The sequence below is a fragment of the Penicillium riverlandense genome (genome assembly GCF_028828495.1).
Source record: "Penicillium riverlandense strain IBT 135883 chromosome Unknown utg000002l_segment0_segment0, whole genome shotgun sequence".
Lineage (NCBI taxonomy): Eukaryota > Fungi > Ascomycota > Eurotiomycetes > Eurotiales > Aspergillaceae > Penicillium > Penicillium riverlandense.
In genome coordinates, this window is record NW_026643195.1 from 2269849 (window position 1) to 2293365 (window position 23517).

Here is a 23517-nt window from a genome sequence, read left to right on the forward strand (position 1 = left end):
TGGGAGTTGCCGATCGATCGACGTCAGCCAACTTGCCCACCTCCTTCTCCCCCACATCTTCTTCACACCAACAAACACCCAACGAGCCTCGAACTATGCCAACAAACTGATGGGACCACTACTGCGAGAAGCGCATGTCCCCAGCGCGCACCCGATATGAGCGCGCAGGAACCGTCGCGCCCCCAGAGCGACCACCGGGACGTTGACTCTGCCCATCATCAAGGCCGTAGCGCCAGTCCAGAGGGCGAGCGCCCTCCATTGCCTCCGAGACCGAACACGCTGAGCTTGTTAAATGACGAAGTGTCATCACCCGCGACCTTACAGGCGGAGGCCACAACTGCGGTGTCACGCACGGAAATTGGGACTCGGTCTCCAGACGGCCGAACAAGCGCCTACTCGACCCTGGCAGGGCGTGGGCTTCCCCGGGGTGTGAAGGCGAGAGCAAGCTTAGGTCACCTGGCAAGCCCTCGAGGCAGTGAGGCGGGCGACTCAGCTAGTATTCGAAGCTCGATCCAGAACGGGGATGTCGCGGACTCGGATGCATTGTTCAAGGACTTTGTCGCTACAGCCCCTGGGGGCCACCTGCAGGATACAACCGGCTTGCTTCAGTTCCCTGAATTTTCGGCAGACAATGTGGACGATGATACGTTCCTGGGCGAGTTTGAACCAGTGGGCGAGCTGGACGAGAAAGGCGACAACGAAGGTATGGGCTGTAAAGCCAAATCACTCGGCGGATGCGATGCTGACGTCTTCAGAATTTCTTCTCCGTTGCTGGAAAGCGAAGCTGAAACACTTTCTCATTCTCTCTGCGGCGGGAAAGCCAATCTGGACACGCCATGGCGACGGCGGATTAATTTCATCATATGTCGGGGTGGTCCAAACCATCATTTCGTTCTACGAGGACTCTGAAGATCGTCTACGAAGCTTTACAGCCGGTGACACTCGATTCACCGTCGTCACCAAGGGCCCCCTGCATCTGGTTGCAATCAGCCGCATGATGGAGAGCGAAACCCAGCTCCGGCTGCAGCTTGAGGCTCTGTATATGCAGATCTTATCTACCTTGACCCTCCCTTCGCTCGAACATCTGTTCTCAGTTCGCCCGTCAACTGATCTGAAGCGACCCCTCCAAGGCACCGAGACCCTTCTTTCTACCCTAGCGGACAGTTTTACTCGAGGATCGCCTTCCACGCTACTATCGGCCTTGGAATGCCTAAAAATTCGCAAAACCCACCGTCAAACCATTAATAACGCTCTAATGAAGAACAAGGTCAGCAACCTGTTATACGGCTTGGTTGTGGCCGGCGGACGACTGGTCAGCGTTGTTCGGCCAAGAAAGCACTCGCTCCATCCGGGTGACCTGCAGCTACTTTTCAACATGATATTCGAGGCCGAGGGTGTCAAAGCCGGTGGTGGCGAGAGCTGGATCCCCGTTTGTCTCCCTGGCTTCAACAGCAATGGTTACCTATACATGTACGTCAGCTTTCTCGACCTACGAGGCGATGCCGACAACAACGAAGAAGACCCCACTGTGAAAGGCGAATCTGTCGCCATTGTTTTGATCAGTCCCGACAAAGAAAGCTTCTTTGAAATGCAAGGGATGCGCAATTCTCTTGTAGAGGTAATACTGCATTCATTCCTTTTAGCATTTTGCTTGTTACTGACCTGATCCAAAGCAAATGGAGAAAAACGGCAGCCTCGAGGTCATCAAGGCCGCGATTGACACCGGTCGACCTGCAACCACCGACATCGTACCAGGAACAGTGCTGCATCACTTCCTATATAAATCACGTCGGAATGTGCAGTTCACTATGTCATCGTACGCTCCGGAGTTTTCTTCGATTTCTCGCTGGCGAAGGTTGGTACTCTTCAGCTCAGTCAATTTATATTTTGTGGATCATGAAACTCACTCTGTCTGCAGATTGATGTCCATATACAACAACCTCCACTCAAGCATTCACGCCAAAAACACCCATGTCAAAGTTCATCATTGTGTCTCCCGGTCAGCAAGCTCTTTCGGCTGGGTCACCTCGGAATTCGAGCTCTACTGCGTCGCTGAGCCAGATACAAATCGCAATGCGCTCGCACAGAGTGCTAGCAAGGTTGTCCAATGGGTGCAGAAGGAGGAAGAGCGGCTATTTATTATCGGTGGCGCGGTATGTATTTCCTTCATGACTTGTTGCCTTCGGGAACTGACAGTTATCAACACAGGTTTTCTAAACTGATATCGTCAACGCTGGCCGTGCCTTTTTCATGAAACACGATGCTCTCCACATGTCATTTTGTACATATATTTCTACATATTATACCCACTATGAGATCACCAATATATATCGATTTATTGCACCGAGCATTCACGTGTACCATGTATAGTAGTTTATCGTTTCTCAATGATCTGTGCAACACTTAAGACAGATTCCCATGAAGCCAATAGACTTGACCTAGTCTAACGAATCATCCCTCAGATTAAAGAGCTGCTGGATCACATCGCCAGACTTGCTGCGCAGGGCATCATGGTACATGGTATTGGTAATAAACTGCTTGGTCCCGTTGATCCGGGAGGCAGTATTCGTCGCCAGATCAAAGTGGACGAACATGTCATCGAAATAAGTTGCAGCATAGACCGGTACCTCGTTCCTGGCAAGCTGCGCTTCGTCATAGAGGGCGGGCCAGTTGTCAACTCTGGCGATGATATCGGCAGCCTCCCACACTTGCTTGAGTTCCGTGTACGACTCGAACATGTCCTTGTAGATCTGGAGAAGCAAAAAGAAGTTAGAAACAAACATAGAAGCATGGGCGGAGGCCATTACCATCTCGCCAGTAAAGAAAATCTCAGCCGGCTCCGAGTCTAGTTGAAAGCGTGCATTGCCGGCCCGTTGTCTGTCCGCAGACCAAAGAGATGGTCGTCTATTTTGGTTATTAGCGCAGTACGATGAGAGTCTGCGAGGGATATTTCTCACCCTTGACAATAGAGCGCTTCATGCAGGACAGCATAGAGGATTGTCTTGTCGTAGCCACCATAGCCGTCAATTGTACATAGAGTCGGGTAAGTGAGGGCGCCGAACACCTCTAGGTCATTGGTGGCTCGCACGACGATATCTAATATAATCAGTTTTCTGACGTTTCTTCCGAATGAAGAGTATTTCTTTACCATGCAAAGCATCGACCCCACCTACTATATGTTAGATATCCTCCAGAACTCAAAAGGATGTTGTCTCTACTTACCATGCAACCCAAATACGATGCCTAACTGCTGGAATCGAGCAGGGGTGAGCGTTCCGGAGGGCAAAGCCGGTCTGTTCTCCTTCAGATATTGTATGATATTCTTCACGCGTTCAACGTCTTCGGGGAACTTGGCGTAGTACGCCGTGTTTCTCTCTTCCACCTTTTCTGGTATCGGCTTAATGAGCATTTTGATGATCCAACTGTGGCGGGGGTATACAAACCGTAGGTTCGCTGGTAGACTGGGTCTGGCCCGTCGACCAGCGGAGCGAGTCCGCCAGTGATAAATGCTTCCTTCAGACCTTCCGGGCTGTGGTACAGCAAGAATGTCAGTAGCCACGCTGGAATAAGCAGAGGAAGAGCACGAGTCACGGCCTACAATTTTGATAGATAAGTCACGATGCAGAAGCCGCCAAAACTTTGGCCAAGGACACTCCATTTGCGCTGGTCCGCGGGGTAGTCTTTCGTCAGACAATGACGAACCGCCTCGCAGTCACGAACAATATTGTCCGCACGGAAGTTCTTGAGATACTCCGCCTGTTTAATGGCGTCACCCTGGAGAGCGAGAGTGCCCGCCGTGATGGTTGAGCTAAGACCGGTTCCACGTTGGTCCAGGAAGAGAATCTGGTGATTTACAGTCAGGCACAGCTCACATAACCAAGATGTTCATTTATTGAGAAGGAAATTTATTAGTTTCACTTACTTGGTACCCCTTGTTCAGCACCGGTTCAATCCAGCCGTAATTCTGCGGGGCAGCGCATCCATGTCCCGGTCCACCTTGCAGGTAAAGTAGCCAGGGAAGTTTAGTTTCCTCCTTCTGCGCCTCAACGGGCTTGTTCAACCGACTGACACTACGGGCAAAGAGCCTCAGCTTGTCCTCGTTGGGTTTGCTGTAGTCTACGGGGACGTCGAAGAACAGCTCGGCCACCCGAAGTTTGCCTGCGGTTCCGGTCAGACTAGGAGTCTAGGGCTGTCACCGCTATACACACCTGGGACATTGTGGAATCGTCTATCGATCAGCTTCGCGGCCATCGTTTCTTTTGGGTGATGCTGTTGTTGACCCGGGGAGGAAATTTGGGGAAGTTGGAAATTCAATTCTCCACTGCGGGAGAGGTACGTGTCCTCGGTCCGTCTTGGTCCTGGTTGGCGTCGCACTTGCACTTTTCCCCAGAATCCACTCGAGTCAGTCCTCCATAGAGATAAGCTCGAGGCAAGGCTGCTGACGCTCCACAATAGCTGCTTGTGGCAAGTCCAGCCGGATTGTGCAATTCAACAGCATCTACGCCATGTCAGCTCGCTGAGTCAAGACCTATAAATCGACACTGATTTCCTGCTATCTTTTCACAAATAATTATACAGACCATGGATCCCACAAATGAACTCATCTCACCTCCAGACAAAGTCCTCCGGGATTTATGGGAAGCCGCACAGGGGCCCTGGCAGTCCGGCGTGTTGCCCAGCGCCGACGAATTAGCTCACGCCAGGGCTTCTCTTCCGACTACACTACCAGACACCGGTGTCGGGTTTGAGTCCATCCAAGAACACATCATCCAAGACATTGTGCCTGCGTTCAACGCCGGCAGCATCAGCCCCAATTACTACGGCTTCGTCACCGGCGGGGTTACACCTGCAGCGCTGTTCGCGGATAACGTTGTCTCAGCCTACGACCAGAATGTCCAAGTGCATCTCTCGAATCACTCCATCGTGACCGATGTCGAGTTCAATGCCCTTGGTTTGGTTCTTGATCTCTTGAAGCTCGATCGTCCAGTTTGGCACAATGGCACTTTTACTACGGGTGCCACGGCGAGCAATATCCTCGGTCTAGCCTGTGGCCGGGAATATGTTCTTACAAAGGCCGCAGAGAAGAAAGCGAGCCTAGTGAAAAGTGCAGCAGAAGACGGCTTGTTCGAAGTCTTGCAGGCACTGGGACTCTCTGGGGTTCAAGTCCTTTCAACACTGCCGCACTCGTCTCTGGTCAAGGCAGCGGGTGTGCTAGGCATTGGTCGTTCAAATGTGCACAACATTTGTCGCGCAGATAATCCCCTTCATTTTGATATGGAGCGGCTCGAAGCGGAACTAGCAAGAACCGATAAGGCTAGTATCGTGGCTGTCTCCTGTGGAGAAGTGAACACCGGCCGCTTTGCAACAACCGGTCTAGAGGACCTCAGTCAAATCCGTCAGCTGTGTGATAAGTACGGCTCTTGGTTGCATGTAGACGCAGCCTTTGGCATCTTCTCCCGAGTGTTGAACGACATGCCCGAGTTTTCAACCATTAAAAAGGGAGGCGAGGGCATGGAACTAGCCGACTCGATTACCGGCGATGGACACAAGCTGCTGAATGTTCCCTACGACTGCGGGTTTTTCTTCTGCAAGCACCCCGACCTCGGCGCCCAGGTCTTCCAAAATGCGAACGCAGCCTACTTGACGGCTGGGAGCTCAAGCGGGCCTACTATTCCGTCGCCGCTCAATATTGGGATCGAGAACTCGCGCCGGTTCAGGGCATTGCCTGTCTATGCGTCTCTGCTTGCGTATGGGAAAGAAGGGTATCGCGAGATGCTAGAGCGTCAGATTCGATTGGCAAGGATGATTAATGGCTGGATTTATGATCATCCGCAGTACACGGCTTTGCCTCAATCCGGATCCAAGCCTGAGTTGCTGGATCAGACATACATGAGTGTTTTGTTCCGTGCTAAAGATGACGCTTTGAATCGTGAGCTTGGGGCGAGGATCAATGCCACCTCCAAGATGTTTGTCTCAGGCACCAGCTGGCAGGGAATGCCGGCTTGTCGGATTGCAATCTCGAATTGGAGAGTCTCTGAGCAGCGGGACTTTGCGTTGGTGACTTCGGTTCTGGATAAAGTGGCCATATAATGCAACTCGTGAAATGTATAGATCAACATGACGGAGTATATTTGTCCTAGTATATAAAATGCACCCAATACGTACTCCAAGGTATTTTCTCTCCATGTACTATTGGATCACCGACGACGACCGGCGCCTCCCATATTCTCTGTTCGGTCTGCCATGCTGACCACTTCACCAATACCGGCAGCCTCCTGCTCATCCTCGAGCGCGGTGATCTCTTCACGGCTATCCCACCATTTCTCTTCCGCCATATCAAACGCAGCCTTGCGGAGCTCCTTGACTGTCTTTTCAGCAGAATCTCCCTTATGCTTCATCGTCTCGATCAAAAACTTCTGCCACTCTTCCGAAGTGCGACTGAAGAACTCTCGCAGATTTTCAAAGGGACGAGGAAGTGGTCTGCTGTCGTCGGGGCCTGCGTCTTGCTCTTCCACCTCGAGCTGTTCCAATTCCTGAGTAACAGAAGGAACTGTCACCTCTGTTGGGGCGGGCGACGATATATCAAGAGACATAGTATCGTCTTCCTCATCCTCGTCCATGCCGTCTTCTTCTTCGTCCTCGTCCATTTCCTCATCGCTATCTTCTTCATCCATAAGACCCCAGTTCTCAGGCTCACGGAAGAAAATCTCTTTGACACCGTCCATCTTGACCAGATCGATCGAGTACATGTCATTAAAGGTGAATTCACGATCACCTTTTTCAAAGGTCCCACCAAAGATAAAGAGCGTGTCTTCTTGCACTGCTAACTGGGCATTGAACCGCCTATGCGGCATCTCGAAACGGATCACAGCAGGCTTCGCAGGCTCGACAGGCTCATCAACCTTGGGCGTATTCAGCTGCATTGACTCATCCACGTCGTCCTCATCATTCGCAAACACGCCCTTGGCCTCTAGAGCTTTCAAATTCTTCAAGAGCTCCTCCTCATCGGCCTTGCCGCGGTTACGAGATTTCATGGCCTGGTTCGCTTGCTGTTTCTTGCCTGGCGCCCGCGAACGGCGCAAACTCAACGGAAAGAAACGATTCCGGTCGGTGTTCCATGCAAACAGCGTGTCAAAGAACTCGCTGTCAATGCCTTCCTCTGTAAGTTCCACGTCATGGACACCACCAAACATGATCCCACGCCCCTTGTGGTAAGCCATGGTAGAGCCTGCACGTGCGGGATTCGGAGTGTTGGCGGGCTTCTTCCTCCGCTCCCAGCGCACAGTTGGCCCGACGGACATAGGTGCATCCGCCGCGGCGGGTGTGATGCGAAGAAACCAGGTGTCTTGGTGGACCATGGGCCGCAGCGTCATGCGCTGAGGTTGTCCCTTGACCTGTTTTCCGCCAGCACCTCCGGCTGCTGCTTTGACGCGAGAATATCCCCCGTACAGAACAGCACCAGTTTCGTGGGGCAAGAGAGAAAAGGAGGAGCGGGGATCGGGCTTTTGTGAGGCTATGGTCAATGTGGGATTGAACCAGGTGTATTTCTGGCAATCATATATCCACAAGTCCTGCAAATACTTGGTCTGCTGAGACGTATCTTGAAATCCGCCGAACAAGATAATGTAGTTCTTGTAGTAAGTCATCCGGTGGCCGCTTCTAGCCGGAGGACCCTTGCCCTTGGTCTCGAGACGAGACCATTCTCTGGTTGCAGGATCCAGGTGCCAGAAGTCGTTGTAGTGGTAGAAGGTGCCTTGCTTGGGTGACGAAAACTCTCCTGTTTCGTAGTCAGATCATTATATGTCTTAACTATCCAGAAGCATATTTTCATACCTCCGAACAGATATACACCTCCGGTATTCCCTCCTCGACACCACGCATGTCCACTGCGCGGAAGCGGGCTGTTGGGGCTCGTAACCTCTTTCCATTCGTCACGATCAAGGTTGTATATAAACAGGTTGTTGAAAAATGTCGCATGTGTGCCGTCATAGTACTCGCCGCCAAAAAGCAGCAGCTCGTTCCGGTTGGACGGAGACGCAAGCACCGTGGCAGAGGACCGGGCCACGGGAGGTTCCGACACAACCTCGGTGACTTTCAGAAACTTGGCCTGTTCCTCGGCGTACTGGGCGAGGATCGCGTCCAGGTCCGCGTCCTCGGCGTCGCTGTCTGCATCGCGGCCCTTGGCTTTCGACTTCTTTTCCTTCTGCGCGGTCTTCTTGGATTGCTTCGCCGCAACCCGGTCCTTGTGTTCGGCAGACTTCTTGTTTTTCTTGCCCATGTTGACTGTCGGAGCTGGCCCAGCCTGTACAGGGTTGTCCGAGGCGAATTGGAGGTGCTTCGAATCTTTCAGAGTCGCTGGTTATCGCGGGGCAAAAAATGTCGGATCCCCACAGTCGCTTCTTATCGCATATCGGCTAGTCCACATCCTGTATGCGACAAATTGGACCAGATGAAATATGAATAAGTACATGGAGATATAATATTCCAGCCGAAGAAATCCAAGGAGAAGAAATATAAAGGACTATGAATATAAACTGCATTCGTCCAAGGTGTTTGTTTCATTTCAGTCCAAGCCCGTCTACATAGTCCCCATCACACCGCCCACGTGTCTCGACGCGACCCGTGTTTGTCGCGAGACCGAGTGCGTTTGTTCGCCCTCTTGCTTGCTTGCTTGAACACACCGACCGGCTACCAGGGGAAAAGCTTCAGCCATGAACGACACCCGCCTCTATGACGAAGAATAACTTGGCTGTTCATCTTAAATGGCTGCTAAATCGAGGACCATCCTTGTACCCGTCTTTGGCTCCGGACACCCACCCGCGTGTTGAAGATCGCGTGTCGCAGCAACCCACGCCGCCCGCCGACGAGCTAGGCCTCCTTGATGACGATCTTCTGGACGACGTCGACGATGTAACTACGGACGAAACAATGGCACGACTGCTCTTTGCTCCCGAGTCTGCCAGCAAACCTCGCATGCTCAGCCGCCCCGACTCTCTCCCACAGAAGACACCGTCAACATCCAGAAAAAAGTCTCCACCGAAACAGACCAGTGCCGTCCAAGGTGAGTTGCGAATGACGACAACCTCGAATGGATATGAACAAACTAACAAACGCGTGTGACGATCAGGAAGCAAACATGAGCCGCCATCCTCGTCCTACAAGAAAAGCCGTTCTAAAGCGACACCTCTTCGGTCAGAGCCTGAATTTGGTGGAGACTCGCCATTTGGCCCCGTCGAGTCAATTGACTTGACGGGAGATGTTGAGCGGGCTTTGGCCAAAACCGAGTTTGGAGAACCTCGTCGACTATGGACCGAGGAGGCCGTATCACGCGCGACGCCTGTCGAGAAACGAGGAAAGAAACGGAAGAGCGACGAGTACAAGTCAGATCTCTTATCGCCATCAAAGCACGCGTCGAAAGTGCGGACACCCTCGAAGGCGGACAGAGCGCCACACTCCAACGGCTATTCCCCGTCAGTCTCCCGTACAGCTGGCAAAACCAGTTCTTCCAGTACAGTGGAAGCACCTCAGACGGGCTCTCCTGCTCCTCCACGAAGCCATAGAAAGCGGGAGATTGCGGATTCTGACGATGAGGATGATCCATTCGACAGTTGGATTGATGGTATCGACGAAGACGATGAGATGATGGCGGATGCCATATCATACCCAAAACTTCCAGAGGTTATCCCAACCGGCAATGGGGCACCCAACGGACCTTCGGCAAGTGCATTGCCTGGAGACACATCCCGCAAACCACTGCCACGCCCACACTCGTCAGACCAGGTAAAGACAATTGTGGTCGCCAAAGACTCTAGCGCTCCGCAACCAACCCCGTGGCCGAAGCAGTCAAGCTCTCAAGAGAAACCCGAGGATCTTGTAAGGTTCTTGGCTCTTCCGCCGGACTCCCTCGTGCAATCCCTTACGCAGGGGAAGAATACTCTGCAAAAGAATGCCGAGGTCGTTTACCAGCAGGCAATGGAAGGCCGACCTGCCCCGGAACTCATTGCCGAGAACAAAACGCTGGTTACCCAGATTCAGGCCATTGAATGTTTACAAACAGAACGAGATGCGCACAATGACTGCATATCTCGCAGGGAGGGCCTCAAGCGAACGCTCATGACCGCCATCTCTCAAGGCCTTGACCCAACAACTATGCCAGAGCAGCTTGCATCAAGTCGAGCGGTTGAGACAGAACTCGAGCAGATCGAGACAAGGATCTGTAGTCTTCTTCCCCAGGCCAATTTGTTCGAGTCCATAACGGGCTCGCGGGTTACATACTCTGACTCGCCGTTGCAAAGTTCTCACAAGGAGCCCACTCGACCAGTGAGTTGTGTTCCAGACACAAGTTTCAGTCGACCCTCGCAACCGGCCTCTTCATCACGGACCACTTTCAAACCGTCGACACCCCGTAAGAGCCAGTCATCCTTCATGCAAGCCAAAGAGACAAACGTGGATACCAGCCTGTTCGACTATGACAATGGCTGCATATCTCGAAACATGGGATCCCCACCGCTCGATAACATGGACCTTGACGAATTCGATTGGGATGCTGGTGACGACGACATACTTGAAGCAGCAGCCAGCTTTGAGGACCACTCCGCGCCAGTCCGCGAACGAGAATCCCAACCCCGCAAAGTCTTTGCAGAAACGTCTGGCAATACCCCGCGGGCGCCAACGGTCAAGAAGTCCCCCGGCCGCAGCGCCTTTTGGTCTAACCACCAATGGTCTCACGAAGTGCGGACGGTCCTCAAGGACCGATTCCACCTCCGAGGGTTCCGTCCAAATCAGCTCGAAGCGGTGGATGCAACTCTTGCTGGCAAAGACACATTCGTCTTGATGCCCACTGGTGGCGGAAAGTCCCTGTGCTATCAACTTCCTGCTGTTGTCACCAGTGGCCGCACGACGGGAGTAACCATTGTCATCTCCCCACTTCTCAGTTTGATGCAGGACCAAGTGTCCCACTTGCACAAATTGAACATCAACGCTTTCTTGATCAATGGAGAGTCGGATAAGAATGAACGCCAGTGGATCATCAGCCAACTTTCCAATGAAGGGGGTGACGGTATGGAGTTACTTTATATAACGCCGGAGATGATCAACAAAAGCACGGTCTTGGTGAGAGCACTGGAGAAGCTTCACCGCAGGCAGAAACTCGCACGCATTGTCATCGATGAAGCCCACTGTGTTAGTCAATGGGGCCATGACTTCCGACCCGATTACAAAGAGCTTGGAGAAATTCGCGCCAAATTCCCAGGTGTTCCAGTTATGGCCTTGACTGCAACCGCCACGGAGAATGTGAAGGTGGACGTCATACACAACCTCCAGATGACTGGGTGCGAGGTGTTTTTGCAGAGCTTCAACCGCCCGAACTTGACCTACGAGGTGCGGGCCAAGGGGAAGAACGACGCGACGCTCGCCAGCATTGCAGAAACCATTACGAGATCTTATCGAAATCAGTGCGGCATCATTTACTGTCTCTCACGGATGACTTGCGAAAAAGTTGCCAAAGATCTGAATGACAACTACAAGATCAAGGCCAAGCATTACCACGCAGCAATGAAACCCGACGAAAAAGCGAGAGTGCAGAATGAATGGCAGATGGGCAGGTGTCATGTTATTGTCGCAACCATTGCTTTTGGGATGGGAATTGACAAGCCGGATGTTCGATTCGTCGTCCACCACAGCATTCCGAAGAGTTTAGAAGGGTACTACCAGGAAACCGGTCGTGCCGGCAGAGATGGGAAGCGCTCAGGCTGCTACCTCTACTATAGCTACGGAGACACGGCCACGCTCAAGCGCATGATCGATGATGGAGACGGCAGTTTCGAGCAGAAAGCACGTCAGAAACACATGCTTCGGAATGTTGTTCAGTTTTGTGAGAATCGCAGTGACTGTCGACGAGTTCAGGTCCTGGCCTATTTCAATGAATACTTCCGTCGAGAAGACTGTGGCTCCTCTTGTGACAATTGCAAGTCTGACTTGGTGTTTGAGGTTCAAGATTTCTCCCAGCACGCATCCTCGGCTATTAAAATTGTGCGGCACTTCCAGGAAGAATTGGCAGAAAGGGTTACAATGCTTTACTGTGTCGATCTACTTCGAGGAGAGCTGAAGAGGGCCAAAAACGCATCACACAAGCAGATCCCATGGTATGGAAATGGCTCTGATCTGGACCGGGGTGAAGCAGAACGACTCTTTTACCGCTTGCTCGGCGAAGATGCGCTCGCTGAAGAAAATGTCATGAACGGGAAAGGTTTTGCCACTCAATATGTCAGGCTCGGACGACGGGCTGCAGATTTCGAGTCTGGTCGGCGTCAGATGAAATTACAGGTTCGCGTCTCTCCGAATGGCAAGACCAAGGCGGCTCGGCCAGCGCAGAAGCCGGCGACTGCCAAAAGTACCCAAGGCTATCCGCAGTCGACAATGGTTTCTTCGCCCATTCAGTCGGCAAATGATCGCCGCGCCGCCCGCTTCAAGAAACCCACTGTGCAAGCGGACCATTATTCAGAGGATGACGAGAGTGATGGATTCGAGCCGCTTCGAGTCGCTGGGAAACCGAGTGCACAGAAAACCCGCGAATTAGGGCCTCCGATTACCAGAGACCAAAAGATGGATCAGCTGGACCACCTTCACCGAGCTGTCGCTGAGGATTTTGAGGTGACTGCCAAGCGGTACCTACAAGATGTAAGAGGCTCTTTTGGTTGTTTTAACAGCTCCATGGAAATGCTAACATACTCAACAGATCGTCGTTGAAAAGGGTCTACGCTGCCAGCCGTTCCCTGACCATTTGCTGCGCGAGATGGCCATATCATTCCCCAAAGGTAAATAACATTCTGCCCCTGTAGGCGTTGCGTCGAAACTGATCATTCTGTAGATCTGTCGGAGCTATCTGCCCTCCCAGGCATCGACCAAGACAAGGTGAAGCGCTATGGACACAAGATGCTCAGATTGGTGGAGAATGCCAAACGGCGGTACCACGAATTGAAACAAGAAGAGGAGACCAATGGCATCGTTCCGGATCCGAACCATCACAACGTTATCAATCTCAGTAGCAGCGACGAATACAGCGACGATGATCTTTTTGGGGATGACCCCTCGGCTTTCGATCTGGATACCCCTGTGAACAATAATACCACCGGCGACATCACCAGTCGCTATTTCCCCCTCCGCCGTCTCCAGGCTACGACTCGGGTGGTGATGTTGATCCTGGTTCCACAGTTTCTGGTGGTGCTCGGTCTCGCAAACGTCAGCCCAGCAAGCGGCCGACACGACGGAAGAATGGCTCGTCGGGTGGCTGGAAGGCAAAGGCTCCAAAATCCAGAGCCAAGACTGGTGATCGTGCCCCGAGAGGCAGCTCTGCGCCCCGAAAGACAACGGCCAAATCCAAGACACCAAAGTCCACCATTGCCATGATGCCTATCTGAGCCTGTTTCTTGTCGAGGTGGATGATGTTTTGATTGGGCGTTTTCAGCGCGAAGCATTCTGTAGGCGTTTCCTCCAGTGAACCGATTTCATTTGCGTACTAGCACACATGGTTTCATAGCGTGGGGTTCATTATTTGGTTCATTTCTTCGATGCTATGAAATACAGACAATAGATATCCAGAATACCAGGGTTGAATTTATCTCATTAGTCCCTAAGTCGCCCACTCAATCTCCAAGGGAGCGCCCAAAATCGATCAACCGCAGGCGTCGTGCATCCCGTGGATGGAATTGGGCCACTTTAGCCCTCACCAAAAACCTGGAGGCGGCCGAGTCGCGCGGGACCTCGACATAGGAGATGCCGCTTTCCAGCAGCGCGTCAAGTAGAGAATGCATTTCTGTGGCTGCTGCTTGCCGTTTGTTCGTGGGAGGGGCATCATTGTCTCCATTGGTTGTACTGCGGCGCACAAATTGATCGATCCGCTGCTGCCCGCCATCCTCTTCCTCGGCCGACTGCTTTGGTTTCTTTGGTTTCCCATGTGCCGTATATCCCGCCCGCAGAGTAGCATCCGACACCTCCAGAGCATCGCCGACTGTCGGCCCGCCAAGGTCCTCAGCGGCAAGCATGGGCGCAAGCGTTTCGTCCACGAACTTATCCAACGAGGCCTTGAGATCAGTCGACGCACGGTCGAGCTGCTTGTTCTTCTTTTTCTGCTGCGCGACTTGTTCCCGTGCCACCTGCGACGGCGTCTGTTCTTCCTTCCGCGCATTGTCGTCGCGGATTCGCTTGATCCGCTCGCGCAGCCCGCTGGCTATCGAGCGAGAGTCGCGCAGGTTGGCGTCCTCGATGCGCAGGCGCTCACGGTCAGCAGACAGTTTCTCGGCTGTCACTCGGACCGAGACCTTGCTGTCCTTGATGAGCTGGGTGGTCTCTCCAATGGCCAGTAGTGAGGGAATCGGTGACTGCGCGTCCGGAAGCTCATCCTCGGACTGCAGCAGTGAATCATACGCCTTCTTGGCTCTGCGCGCTTGTGAGACGCGTTCCCACGGATCTGTGTCTGCATTGGAGACTTCAAAGGAGTTGGATTCTCGCAGCTTGGATGCAGTGTTAGCTATCACAGCTCTGCAGGTCTCGCAGATGGGTTGGAAATACCTTTTTCAATTCTTCCTCTTGGCGTCGAACTTGCTCTTGCAGTGATTGCAGCGTCGCATCTAGCCTTCGAGTATAGGCTTGCAGAGTCGTTGCGCTGAGGGGCTCTTTGACATACTCAGCCTCTGCATCCTGGCGGTTATTGACAAACTGCTGGACCTTCTTCACAGTCTCTTCAGCCACATCCATTGTCCTGCTGGAAGTGCTCAGTACAATCACAGACGAAACACAAACACCGCGTAGAGTGGCACAGGGCACGTGACTGACTCCTAGTGGCGCACGTGACTCTCCTGAGTTCTTGTCACCTCCACGTCGTCTTTTCTTCTGCGACGTCTGTCCAGGTATTCACTTCGGTTTTCGTGGCCCGTTACATCTTCTCCTTTCCCTGTCTCCGTCCCTGCTCGGCCGTCTCAGCCCTCTTCTCCAGCACTCTTCCCCCGCCCCTCCAGCCCTGAGGTTTCAGTGGTACACCAGGCCCAGTACCGCCGCAGCTTGAACATCTTCCCTACCCGATTTCCTACATTCCGGTCATCTCTTTTTCCCTTCTCTTATCGTCGCTTTCGTCACGGCTTTCATCACCCTCACTCAATACCCTCCGCCTCATACCCTTTCCGCACATCTGCACCGGACACCCGTCACCCTTCACGCTGCTATCTGCTTATCCTGACCTGCACTTCTTCCCGTTCCGTCACGGCACTCCCTTCCAGCACCTCAAAAAGCACCAGATTCTCCCTCTCCCGTCCACCGCCAGCACCAGCAAGTTTTCTTCAGAACCTCTGGTGTACATAAAACGATCATCATTCAAGAAGAAAGCAGATTGTCATTTTTGACACACCTTCGACCTTTCACGTAAAGAATCAAAGCACAAACAGCCCTGTGAACGACCATGTCGGCTTCTCCAACCAACCTGCAGTCGACCAAGCGTCCTCTTGAGGACCCGTCTTCGCCCTCGGGCCCCAACGACCAGCCCGAGGCCAAGCGTCCCGCGTTGGACAAAGTAGTCCGGAACGACGGTGACGCCGAGACCGAGAAGATCCCCGCCGTCGATGGTTCGAAGGATGCCCAGGAAGACACCGTCGTCCCTGACGCGCCCAATGGCAAGGGCCCTAGCACCGAGACCCAGCCTATTCAGTCGACTGCCTCGCATGGGGATCGCGCCGGCTCCCAATCCGATCAGCAGGGTCCACCCCAGGATGAGACGAATTGGGTGCATATTCGTGCCGTAATCTCCAGCCCGGAGGCAGCTACCGTCATTGGAAAGGGAGGTGAGAACGTGTCCCAGATCCGTCGTCTGTCGGGTGCCAAGTGCACCGTCAGCGATTATTCACGGGGTGCCGTGGAGCGTATCTTGACCGTGAGCGGCCCCCAGGATGCCGTTGCCAAGGTAAGTCTCTCTACTCTTCTTTGTCTTGATTCCATCTAACAGGACATCCAGGCGTTTGGTCTTATCATCCGTACCCTGAACACTGAACCCCTCGATGCCCCTTCCACTGCCCAGTCCAAGACGTACCCCCTGCGTTTGCTAATGCCGCATATTCTCATCGGCTCCATCATCGGCAAAGGTGGCAGTCGCATCCGTGAGATCCAGGAGGCGTCCGGTGCGCGGCTCAACGCCTCCGACGCCTGCCTTCCGCTCTCCACCGAGCGTTCCCTGGTCATTCTCGGCGTGGCCGATGCCGTGCACATTGCTACCTACTACGTCGCAGTCACCCTGGTTGAGCAGCTGACAGAGCGTTTCGGCGGTCCCGCGGCTTCAGCCTACGCCACCCGCAGCGGCGGTCCTGCTGGCGCCGTGCCCGGCGGCATGCAAGTGGTTCCATACGTTCCCCAGCCGGCCGGCGGCCAGTACGGCCACCCGGACACCTTCAAGCGACACCACCCGCACCCCAACCGCGCCCAAGCCGGCGCCTACGGTGTCCCCTACATGCACGGCCAGCCTGCTCCCACTCCCGTGGGCCAGCCGGCAATGCCTTATGGCGCTGCCCCGCACACTCCTTATGCCGGAGCTGGTCCTCACCAGCCCGCGCCCTACACTGCTGGCCCGCAGCCGAGCCCCAACCGCGGTGCCCCACAGCAAGCTCCCCAAGCTCCAGTGGGCGGCGCCATGCCCGGCCAGCCACTGACCCAGCAGATCTATATCCCTAACGACATGGTCGGAGCCATCATCGGCAAGGGCGGCGCCAAGATCAACGAGATCCGTCATCTGAGTGGCAGCGTTATCAAAATCAATGAGCCCCAAGAGAGCAGCAATGAGCGTCTGGTCACTATCACCGGTACCCAGGAGTGCAACCAGATGGCTCTGTACATGCTGTACTCGCGACTGGGTACGTGTCTTTATTCCCTGTCTATGATATGAGTCCATGCTAACTTCCCTCCAGAAAGCGAGAAGCACCGAGTCTGATGGGATCGTGGAGATATAGGTTTGCTCTCGTTTCTTCCATAAAAGCTCACGGTGGTCTATGTTTTTTTTCGTTTCTGATCATTTTCCCCACGGAGTGTGTCTTCTTTTCACCTTCTTGTTGTATCTTATCTGAGGCCAGCGATCCGACCCTTTGCGTCCTAATAGTGAGATCTGATCTTTTCAACCCGAAGCAGTAGTTTTGTCATTTTTCTACCCATATTTTATTATCCATCATCCTCTCGTCTTCTCCATTAACCAACGCTCTCAAAAAACCAACCCACCACTACCGTCATCCAATCAAATCTTCCGAAATCTAACATGCTTCAACTCCAACCCAGGAACAGGCCCGAGGCCCTTCTCCCGAAGAGGCGCAATACTCCTCCCAAACTCCTCCGTCTGCTTCGCATTCATATGCGCCTCGACACTCTCCCACCCAACAGCCAGCAAATGCAGCACCGCCATCCCGGAGGGGCTCTTGCCATGCTTCACCGTACTCGGTCGATCAACATGGCCCATTGCCCAGGACCGCGGGCGCACGGTTTGCGGCAGCTGCTCAACCAGCGTCGTGCGGAAGCTGATCAGGTCGCTGTACAATTGCTTTGTCTCTGCCGGGGCCAGCGAGCTCGCGAACGGCAGGATGCACAACTCTGTCACGGGGTTCTCGGTTAGAGTATCCGTGCTGGAGATTGGTGGCGTTAGCGTTGTGTACAGCGCTGTCGGCGGTTGCGGGTTGCTGGGGTCCAGGAAGGGGGTTAGGCGGTCGGGGCTTATAGAGCAGCGGGCGTCGGTCCACTCTGTTTTTGTTGCGGGGCGTGGTTAGCTAATTGTGCTAATTGTAACTATACATATAATCACCCGGGCGAGAGAGTAGTGTTTGCGTGGATGGGCAATATATATGAGTGAGGATGAGTGCGATACGGGGGTTCCGAGGGTTTGTTTAGAAACAATGAATGTATCGGCAAGCTAAAACGCACCGATAACCCAAACCAAAATATTCTCGTCTTCGACGCTGCGTCCCCAGGCAGAGCTCTTGTAGCCGCTTTGAAGAGACACAGTGCGGAGAGCATGGAGCAGGGCCTCGCCTTCCGCGTTGGAAGGATCTTCCGGTTTGACGGTGGGCTTGACCTTGAAGAATATGAACTCGCTGATGGTGTCAGACATGATGGATTGATTGATCGGACATAGTTGAGGGGGGGAGAAGAAAGCGAGGTTGATAGAGCTGATGTCACATCGATGATGTCAGCGTCTACACTCGATTGTTTTTTTGTCGTTGAAGAGCCAAGAGTCAATTAGCAGAAAGTAATTTTATGTACATGCTCCCAGACTGGTTTCGCTTCGCTTTCCAGTTCGTACAACACAACACGCCTGATTAAGAATCACAAAACACCCCAAGAAACCAAATGCATGAACACACAAGCCTCTAAAGACACCACCATCACCACTATAGGTCGTCCACACCTCGCACTTTCGTCTTCTTGCTATCAATTGCCTTCTTCAGATTGTCAACCAGCTGGTGGCGGCGCTGACTCTTGGCCTTCCACCGTGCGCTCTCCTCCTGTGCAAACACGGGCACAATGGCCCCCTCCGCACTGCGCAGGCGACTCGCCTTCGCGGACCCGTTGATGCTGACGCGGAAGTTGGCCTCGCGCGATGCAGACTCCGGAGTGTGGTAGGCACTGCCGTCCAAAGACCCGCGGGAGCCCGGCGTCGTGGGGAACCGGCCGGCATTCTTGCGTGGAGTGGTGAAGGGAGACTCGTCGCGGCTCCCGGGGACGGCGGTAATGTCTACACCGAGCTTGCGCATCTGGGCCTCCAAAACGTCAATGTCGCTGCTCTTGTTTTCAGCCATGCTCATCATTGTCGCAATCGTTGACGTGACGGCCTCGACGGTGGGCCGCTTCATCTTCTTAGAGTCACCATCGGCGCCTTCTGGGCGTGGGATGTCGGCGATCTTAGCACGCAGAAGCGACACACCCTGCTCCAGGTCGGCCATCCGGGCCTGAATCCCCGTAAATGCGGTCCGCAGGTCGTGCTGAAGAGTAGCTTGTTCTGCAGATAGAGGCGCCGCGAGAATAGCCCCAGTATCGGTGTGCGCATCGAGAGTCTTGCGGATGCTAGCACACTGCCCGCGCAACACCACGATATCCTTGGCCAGAAGGTCCCGGCATTGTTCCAGCTTGTCTTCGACACCCTGCACGCGCTGTTCGCTGAGGGAACGGGCTAGAGCAACCACTACTTCATCAAGAGTGGCGATGTTATTCAGAAACAGCTTCTGGTCCAAAACATTAGCGGGCTGGTCGCCTTGGAGAATGCCCACCAATTTGGCAGCATCGGTTGTTTGCGCAGGTTGCTGGAACAGGAGGTATGACTCCATGGAACGAGCGTTGATTCCCAAAGTATCGACCATGGAATTGATGTCTCGGTACAGTCGTTCGATTTGGCCCGCGATGCCGGGTTTGGCCGTCTCACCCATATAGTTCTGGTGAGGCAGGAATGGATCAAGCGTCGAAACGGGCTCCGCAGGACGGGCCAGGTCAGCACGCAGGCGTTCATCTTCGTCGTCATCCGAAAGAACAAGTTCTTCTTCTTCCACTCTCTGCCGGGCAGCAGCACTTGCACGGTCCTGCTCCTCACGAGCGATGTCGCTGGGCTTTCGGAGCTGCCTATCGCGGGTCTCGCGATCCGCGAGTTGAGTCAACGACGCCTTGCGAGCAGACAAAGCACTTCCTATATCTTTGCGCGTCTCTGGCTTCGAGAACAAGACACTCTTCTGCGAACTGACTCGGGTAGGACTGGGTGACCGATCAGGTTCACGTCCCCCTTGAGCGACAGGTCCAGGAGGCGGAAGAAGGGGCTGCTTGGGGATTTCGCCAAAGAGTTGCCGTGGTTTTTGTTGTTCCTTCTCATCCTGTGCGGTCTTCGAAAGGCCGCCAAAGAGACCACTGGTAGCGCTCTGCATGGACGGGGCACCGAAGGAGCTTTGGGCGGACAGCGCCTTCGACTCGGTTTCCTCCGTAGGGCTCTCCTCATTCTCAATTTCTTCGCCGCTATCGGAGAATTCAGATTCGTCCGGCTCTTGCTCCGAATCCGCATCCGAACCATCAGGTATGGGGATTGCCTTCTCCGGAGATTTGGGTCTGGCCTTGGAAGCGACGGGGTCTGGGGGCAATGGTGCATCCTCGGGAACAGCCTCCGTCTCTGTCTTCTTGGGTTTGGTCAAGAAATCAGGAGGAAGAGGAGCATCCTCAGGTTGCGAAGTAGGCTTTTTCTTGTTCATAAAATCCGGAGGAAGCGGCGCATCATCTTCCACCTTGGTCTCCGACTTCTTTCGGCCAATGAAATCTGGAGGAAGAGGTGCATCTTCTACTGAGCTTTTTGATACGTTCGAAGAGGCCGACGTGTCTCCGGGGGCATAGGAGGCTCTGCTCGTAGGATCGGGCGGTAGTGGTGCCTCGAGCGCTGAGAATGGAGGTGTAGTTGGGAGCTGTTCTTTCATCGGCGTGGCAGTCTTATCTGACGGTTCCGATACAGGGCTAGTCACTTGGTTCGGAGTGACATTATTGCCAAACACTGAGAAGCTTGGTTTGCCGGTCTCGACCTCGGTCGCTGTTTTGTTGGATTGCGGCTGTGCACCAAAGATGGACGGAGTAGGCTGAGACGCAGGTTTGCTCGCTGCGCCGAAGATGGAAGGTGTCTCAGTCTTCGCAGGCTGCGCCAGCTGTGATTCACCCGTATCTTCCATATCGTCCATAGATTCAGTCGGAGGGCTGGCTTTGCTCGGCGACGAAATCATTTCATCGAACGAACCGCCAAAGGAGAATGCACCTCCCGAAGGCTTGTCGGGCTTGGGGCCATCATTGGCAGCCGTCCCATCGCCCTTGAAAGTAGACCCAAGGGCAAAACCACCGGGTGTAGGGCCAAAGGGATTTTTCACTTCGGTGGGTTTTGAGGAAGTACCAAAAGCGGTGTTGTTCTGAGTGGAAGCACCAAATGGTGACTCTGACCCTTTGGCGAAAGCACTCTCGCCGGTTTTCGCGAATGGCGAATCTCCGGGCTTGGCCGCAGCAAATCCACCAAATCCACCTCCAGTCGAGAATGAACTGAAGCCGCCTCCACTAGCGGCGCCACCGGTTCCCAGAAGGCTCTTTCCGGGGGTGCTTGGCTGCCCAAATGTTGAGGTTGAGCCCATTGTTCCAAACCCGGACTTTCCAAACTGCGCCCCGGTTTGTCCGGGAGTACTAGGAGCACCAAAGGCGGGCCCAGGTTGAGAGGGGGTTCCGAACGAGGGACCAGGGGCAGACGGTTTTCCAAAAGCTGGGGCTGTGCCTCCACCTAATTGCGAAGGGCTTCCGAATGAAGCAGCAGCAGATGGCTTCCCGAACGCTGTGGCGCCCATAGTGGATGTGCCCATGGTGGATGGACTACCGAAAGTGGCTCCGGATGGTTTTGCAAATGCCGATCCGCCAAATGGTGATGGGGTGCCGAATGACGGCTGGCCAAAGGAAGGCTGCTGCGCCGGTGCCGGTGTTGTGGTGGGTTGCTGCGGTTGTGACTGTGCTGGGTTCGCTGGGGCCTGGCCGGAGTATGGAATTTTCTGACGAACAGACTCATTGTAGATAAACCACCAAGAGGACAGAATGCCGTCATTATTGAGAAGAAGCAGATTGGGCAGAGGCGTCGAACTCTCCTGTATCTCCTCACCGGCAATGGGTTCAATCACACTCTCAGTGCTCGACAGATCAGCCGAGAAACCAATGACCGATGTGTCGTCGCTGGAGTCTTTCAGTGGTATAGATGCACGTTTAGTGTCATCATTGAAGTCAGTGGTAGTAAATTGCCCGACGGCATTTTTGGCGGCGTCATCGTGTGCCAGAGGCTGGTCGGATCGAGTGATGAGACCAACATCAGCAGACGCAGTTGACGAAACAATCAATGCGTCCTTCAAGTGAGGCTTGTAGTCTCTCAACCGGACAATGAACTGGTAGGCGGGAGTGCGCTTCATGGCGAAACCAAGGGTCGAGCAAATTTCGGGCAATTTTTGGATCAGGAATGGCGCCTGTTTGCGTCTCGTGATAATGTAGTAGGTAGATGGTGGATTCTGTCCCATATCATCCTCGAGAGCATTGGGGGTATACACCACGAAGAAAATATCATTTTCAAGCCAGGCGATGGATGAGACTGTGCGGAGGTATGAGCACCCATTTCTTGAGCAACTAAGCAAGGGCAGAAAAACTTACCATGACATTCACCTTCCAAATCTGATGGCCGTGGGATCTCATCTTTCTTTGTTCCATCTGGAGTCATCTGGTATCCGGTTCCATCCGCCAGTCCGGCCACAAGCTGCTTCCCTTTGTTGCTCCAGGAAACGCTGCTGACACCAGTCTTGAGAACAGGTCCATTTGGTCCTGAAACGAGATTTCCAGCTTTCAGATCAGCCATGAGTAGCTCGCCGTTGGCAGTGACCAGTCCGACAAAGGTCGAGTTAGGATCAGGATTCGGCGCGACAGTGCGCAGAGTCACGCCATTGGTCTGGATCGAAAAAGCCGGCTGCCCATTTCCTTGCATAAGGCTTGTTGTCTGGAAAACGGAGATCTGAGAGCCATTCTCTGTTGCGAGCACCAAGGCGTCGTCGCCTGATGTGAAGGCCACATGTGTCGGCCGGGCAGGAAGGGGAATCGTGGCCTGTGGTTGGAAAGGCTTGGTTTTGATCTTCTCCGCCCCCGTGGGTGCCACAATCGATTCCCTCACAGCATTTGTGCTAGCGACAACAAGGGTGTCGGGGCCAGCGCCGACAACCACTCCCTTTGTCTGCGCGACAGCTAAAAGGGAGGATGTTGGGGACGGGAGTGCGTTGTCGGGCCAGGGGGTTGGGAGGAATCGAATATTTGCGTCGCCGGAGACACCTTTGAAACCAACCTCCTGTGGTGAATGTTAGAGAAGAACTATCAAGGATTAGTGAACCTGGCGGGGTGGCATACATCCGTGAAGACATCTGAAAGCTCCGGCCCAAGCTCCGCTGACGCGCTCCCAGCTGCGGGGGCGGATGCCCCAAAGCCGAAAGACATTGTGAGCTGGTCGAGTTCGGGATGAGTCGCCTAATGGTGCGCTGGTCCTGGAAGCATTGAGCGACGAGGAGCTTGACGGCGTAGGACAGAAGGATAGTCGGGCTGCCCACGGACTCCGCCTAACGAGGTGCAAAGTACGCGCAAAGACCCTGGCGCCGCGACTTTTGAAGAAAAGAAAGAGCGTGACAAAGAGAAAAGGATGCGGTTGATATCGATGATGGACTGAAATCACGGTGGAAGAAAGAGCACCACCGCGAAGACGGATGGATGTTGTTGGACTGGAAAATAACTTACGGACGGCAAAAACACCAGCAGAGAGCTTTGTATGCCTTGGCGCCTGACGGTTCAGGCCGCAACCAAGTTAGGCTGCGGGAGCTTCGTCACTCCAAACAGCTCGACTTCTCTTTCTCACTTCCATCACCAGCTGCCTTCCTCATCCCTTCCCCCTCCACCTTCGCGTCTACTTCGTGCTGGTCCGTCACTTGC

The 23517-nt window shown here is 53.9% G+C and overlaps 9 protein-coding genes across 9 annotated transcripts; 4 read left to right on the top strand and 5 right to left on the bottom strand.

Annotated features, from left to right (window-relative positions):
- Positions 1-156: 156 nt before the first annotated feature.
- N7474_003222 (guanine nucleotide exchange factor MON1) lies at positions 157-1666 on the top strand (the record flags this gene model as incomplete). Its single annotated transcript, XM_057194637.1, has 2 exons — positions 157-703; positions 780-1666. The coding sequence occupies 2 exons, from the start codon at positions 157-159 to the stop codon at positions 1664-1666; spliced, it is 1434 nt and encodes a 477-aa protein (XP_057055992.1).
- Positions 1667-2438: 772 nt separating this feature from the next.
- Positions 2439-4251, bottom strand: N7474_003223 (proline iminopeptidase; the record flags this gene model as incomplete). Its single annotated transcript, XM_057194638.1, has 7 exons — positions 2439-2904; positions 2958-3096; positions 3223-3387; positions 3444-3594; positions 3652-3843; positions 3923-4158; positions 4209-4251. 7 exons carry the CDS (start codon positions 4249-4251, stop codon positions 2439-2441), a joined length of 1392 nt encoding a protein of 463 aa, XP_057055993.1.
- A 330-nt stretch (positions 4252-4581) lies between these two features.
- Positions 4582-6090, top strand: N7474_003224 (pyridoxal phosphate-dependent decarboxylase family protein; the record flags this gene model as incomplete). Its single annotated transcript, XM_057194639.1, has 1 exon — positions 4582-6090. The coding sequence occupies one exon, from the start codon at positions 4582-4584 to the stop codon at positions 6088-6090; it is 1509 nt and encodes a 502-aa protein (XP_057055994.1).
- Positions 6091-6197: 107 nt separating this feature from the next.
- N7474_003225 (putative Kelch repeats protein) lies at positions 6198-8278 on the bottom strand (the record flags this gene model as incomplete). Its single annotated transcript, XM_057194640.1, has 2 exons — positions 6198-7777; positions 7834-8278. The coding sequence occupies 2 exons, from the start codon at positions 8276-8278 to the stop codon at positions 6198-6200; spliced, it is 2025 nt and encodes a 674-aa protein (XP_057055995.1).
- A 452-nt stretch (positions 8279-8730) lies between these two features.
- N7474_003226 (uncharacterized protein) lies at positions 8731-13407 on the top strand (the record flags this gene model as incomplete). Its single annotated transcript, XM_057194641.1, has 4 exons — positions 8731-9061; positions 9128-12678; positions 12737-12815; positions 12869-13407. 4 exons carry the CDS (start codon positions 8731-8733, stop codon positions 13405-13407), a joined length of 4500 nt encoding a protein of 1499 aa, XP_057055996.1.
- A 236-nt stretch (positions 13408-13643) lies between these two features.
- Positions 13644-14754, bottom strand: N7474_003227 (uncharacterized protein; the record flags this gene model as incomplete). Its single annotated transcript, XM_057194642.1, has 2 exons — positions 13644-14510; positions 14569-14754. 2 exons carry the CDS (start codon positions 14752-14754, stop codon positions 13644-13646), a joined length of 1053 nt encoding a protein of 350 aa, XP_057055997.1.
- Positions 14755-15451: 697 nt separating this feature from the next.
- Positions 15452-16966, top strand: N7474_003228 (telomere maintenance protein PBP2; the record flags this gene model as incomplete). The annotated part of the gene is made up of 3 exons (XM_057194643.1): positions 15452-15949; positions 16001-16889; positions 16944-16966. 3 exons carry the CDS (start codon positions 15452-15454, stop codon positions 16964-16966), a joined length of 1410 nt encoding a protein of 469 aa, XP_057055998.1.
- A 297-nt stretch (positions 16967-17263) lies between these two features.
- N7474_003229 (uncharacterized protein) lies at positions 17264-18127 on the bottom strand (the record flags this gene model as incomplete). Its single annotated transcript, XM_057194644.1, has 2 exons — positions 17264-17760; positions 17941-18127. The coding sequence occupies 2 exons, from the start codon at positions 18125-18127 to the stop codon at positions 17264-17266; spliced, it is 684 nt and encodes a 227-aa protein (XP_057055999.1).
- A 280-nt stretch (positions 18128-18407) lies between these two features.
- On the bottom strand, positions 18408-23031 carry N7474_003230 (FG-nucleoporin NUP159; the record flags this gene model as incomplete). Its single annotated transcript, XM_057194645.1, has 3 exons — positions 18408-22144; positions 22204-22885; positions 22945-23031. The coding sequence occupies 3 exons, from the start codon at positions 23029-23031 to the stop codon at positions 18408-18410; spliced, it is 4506 nt and encodes a 1501-aa protein (XP_057056000.1).
- Between the last annotated feature and the right edge of the window lie 486 nt (positions 23032-23517).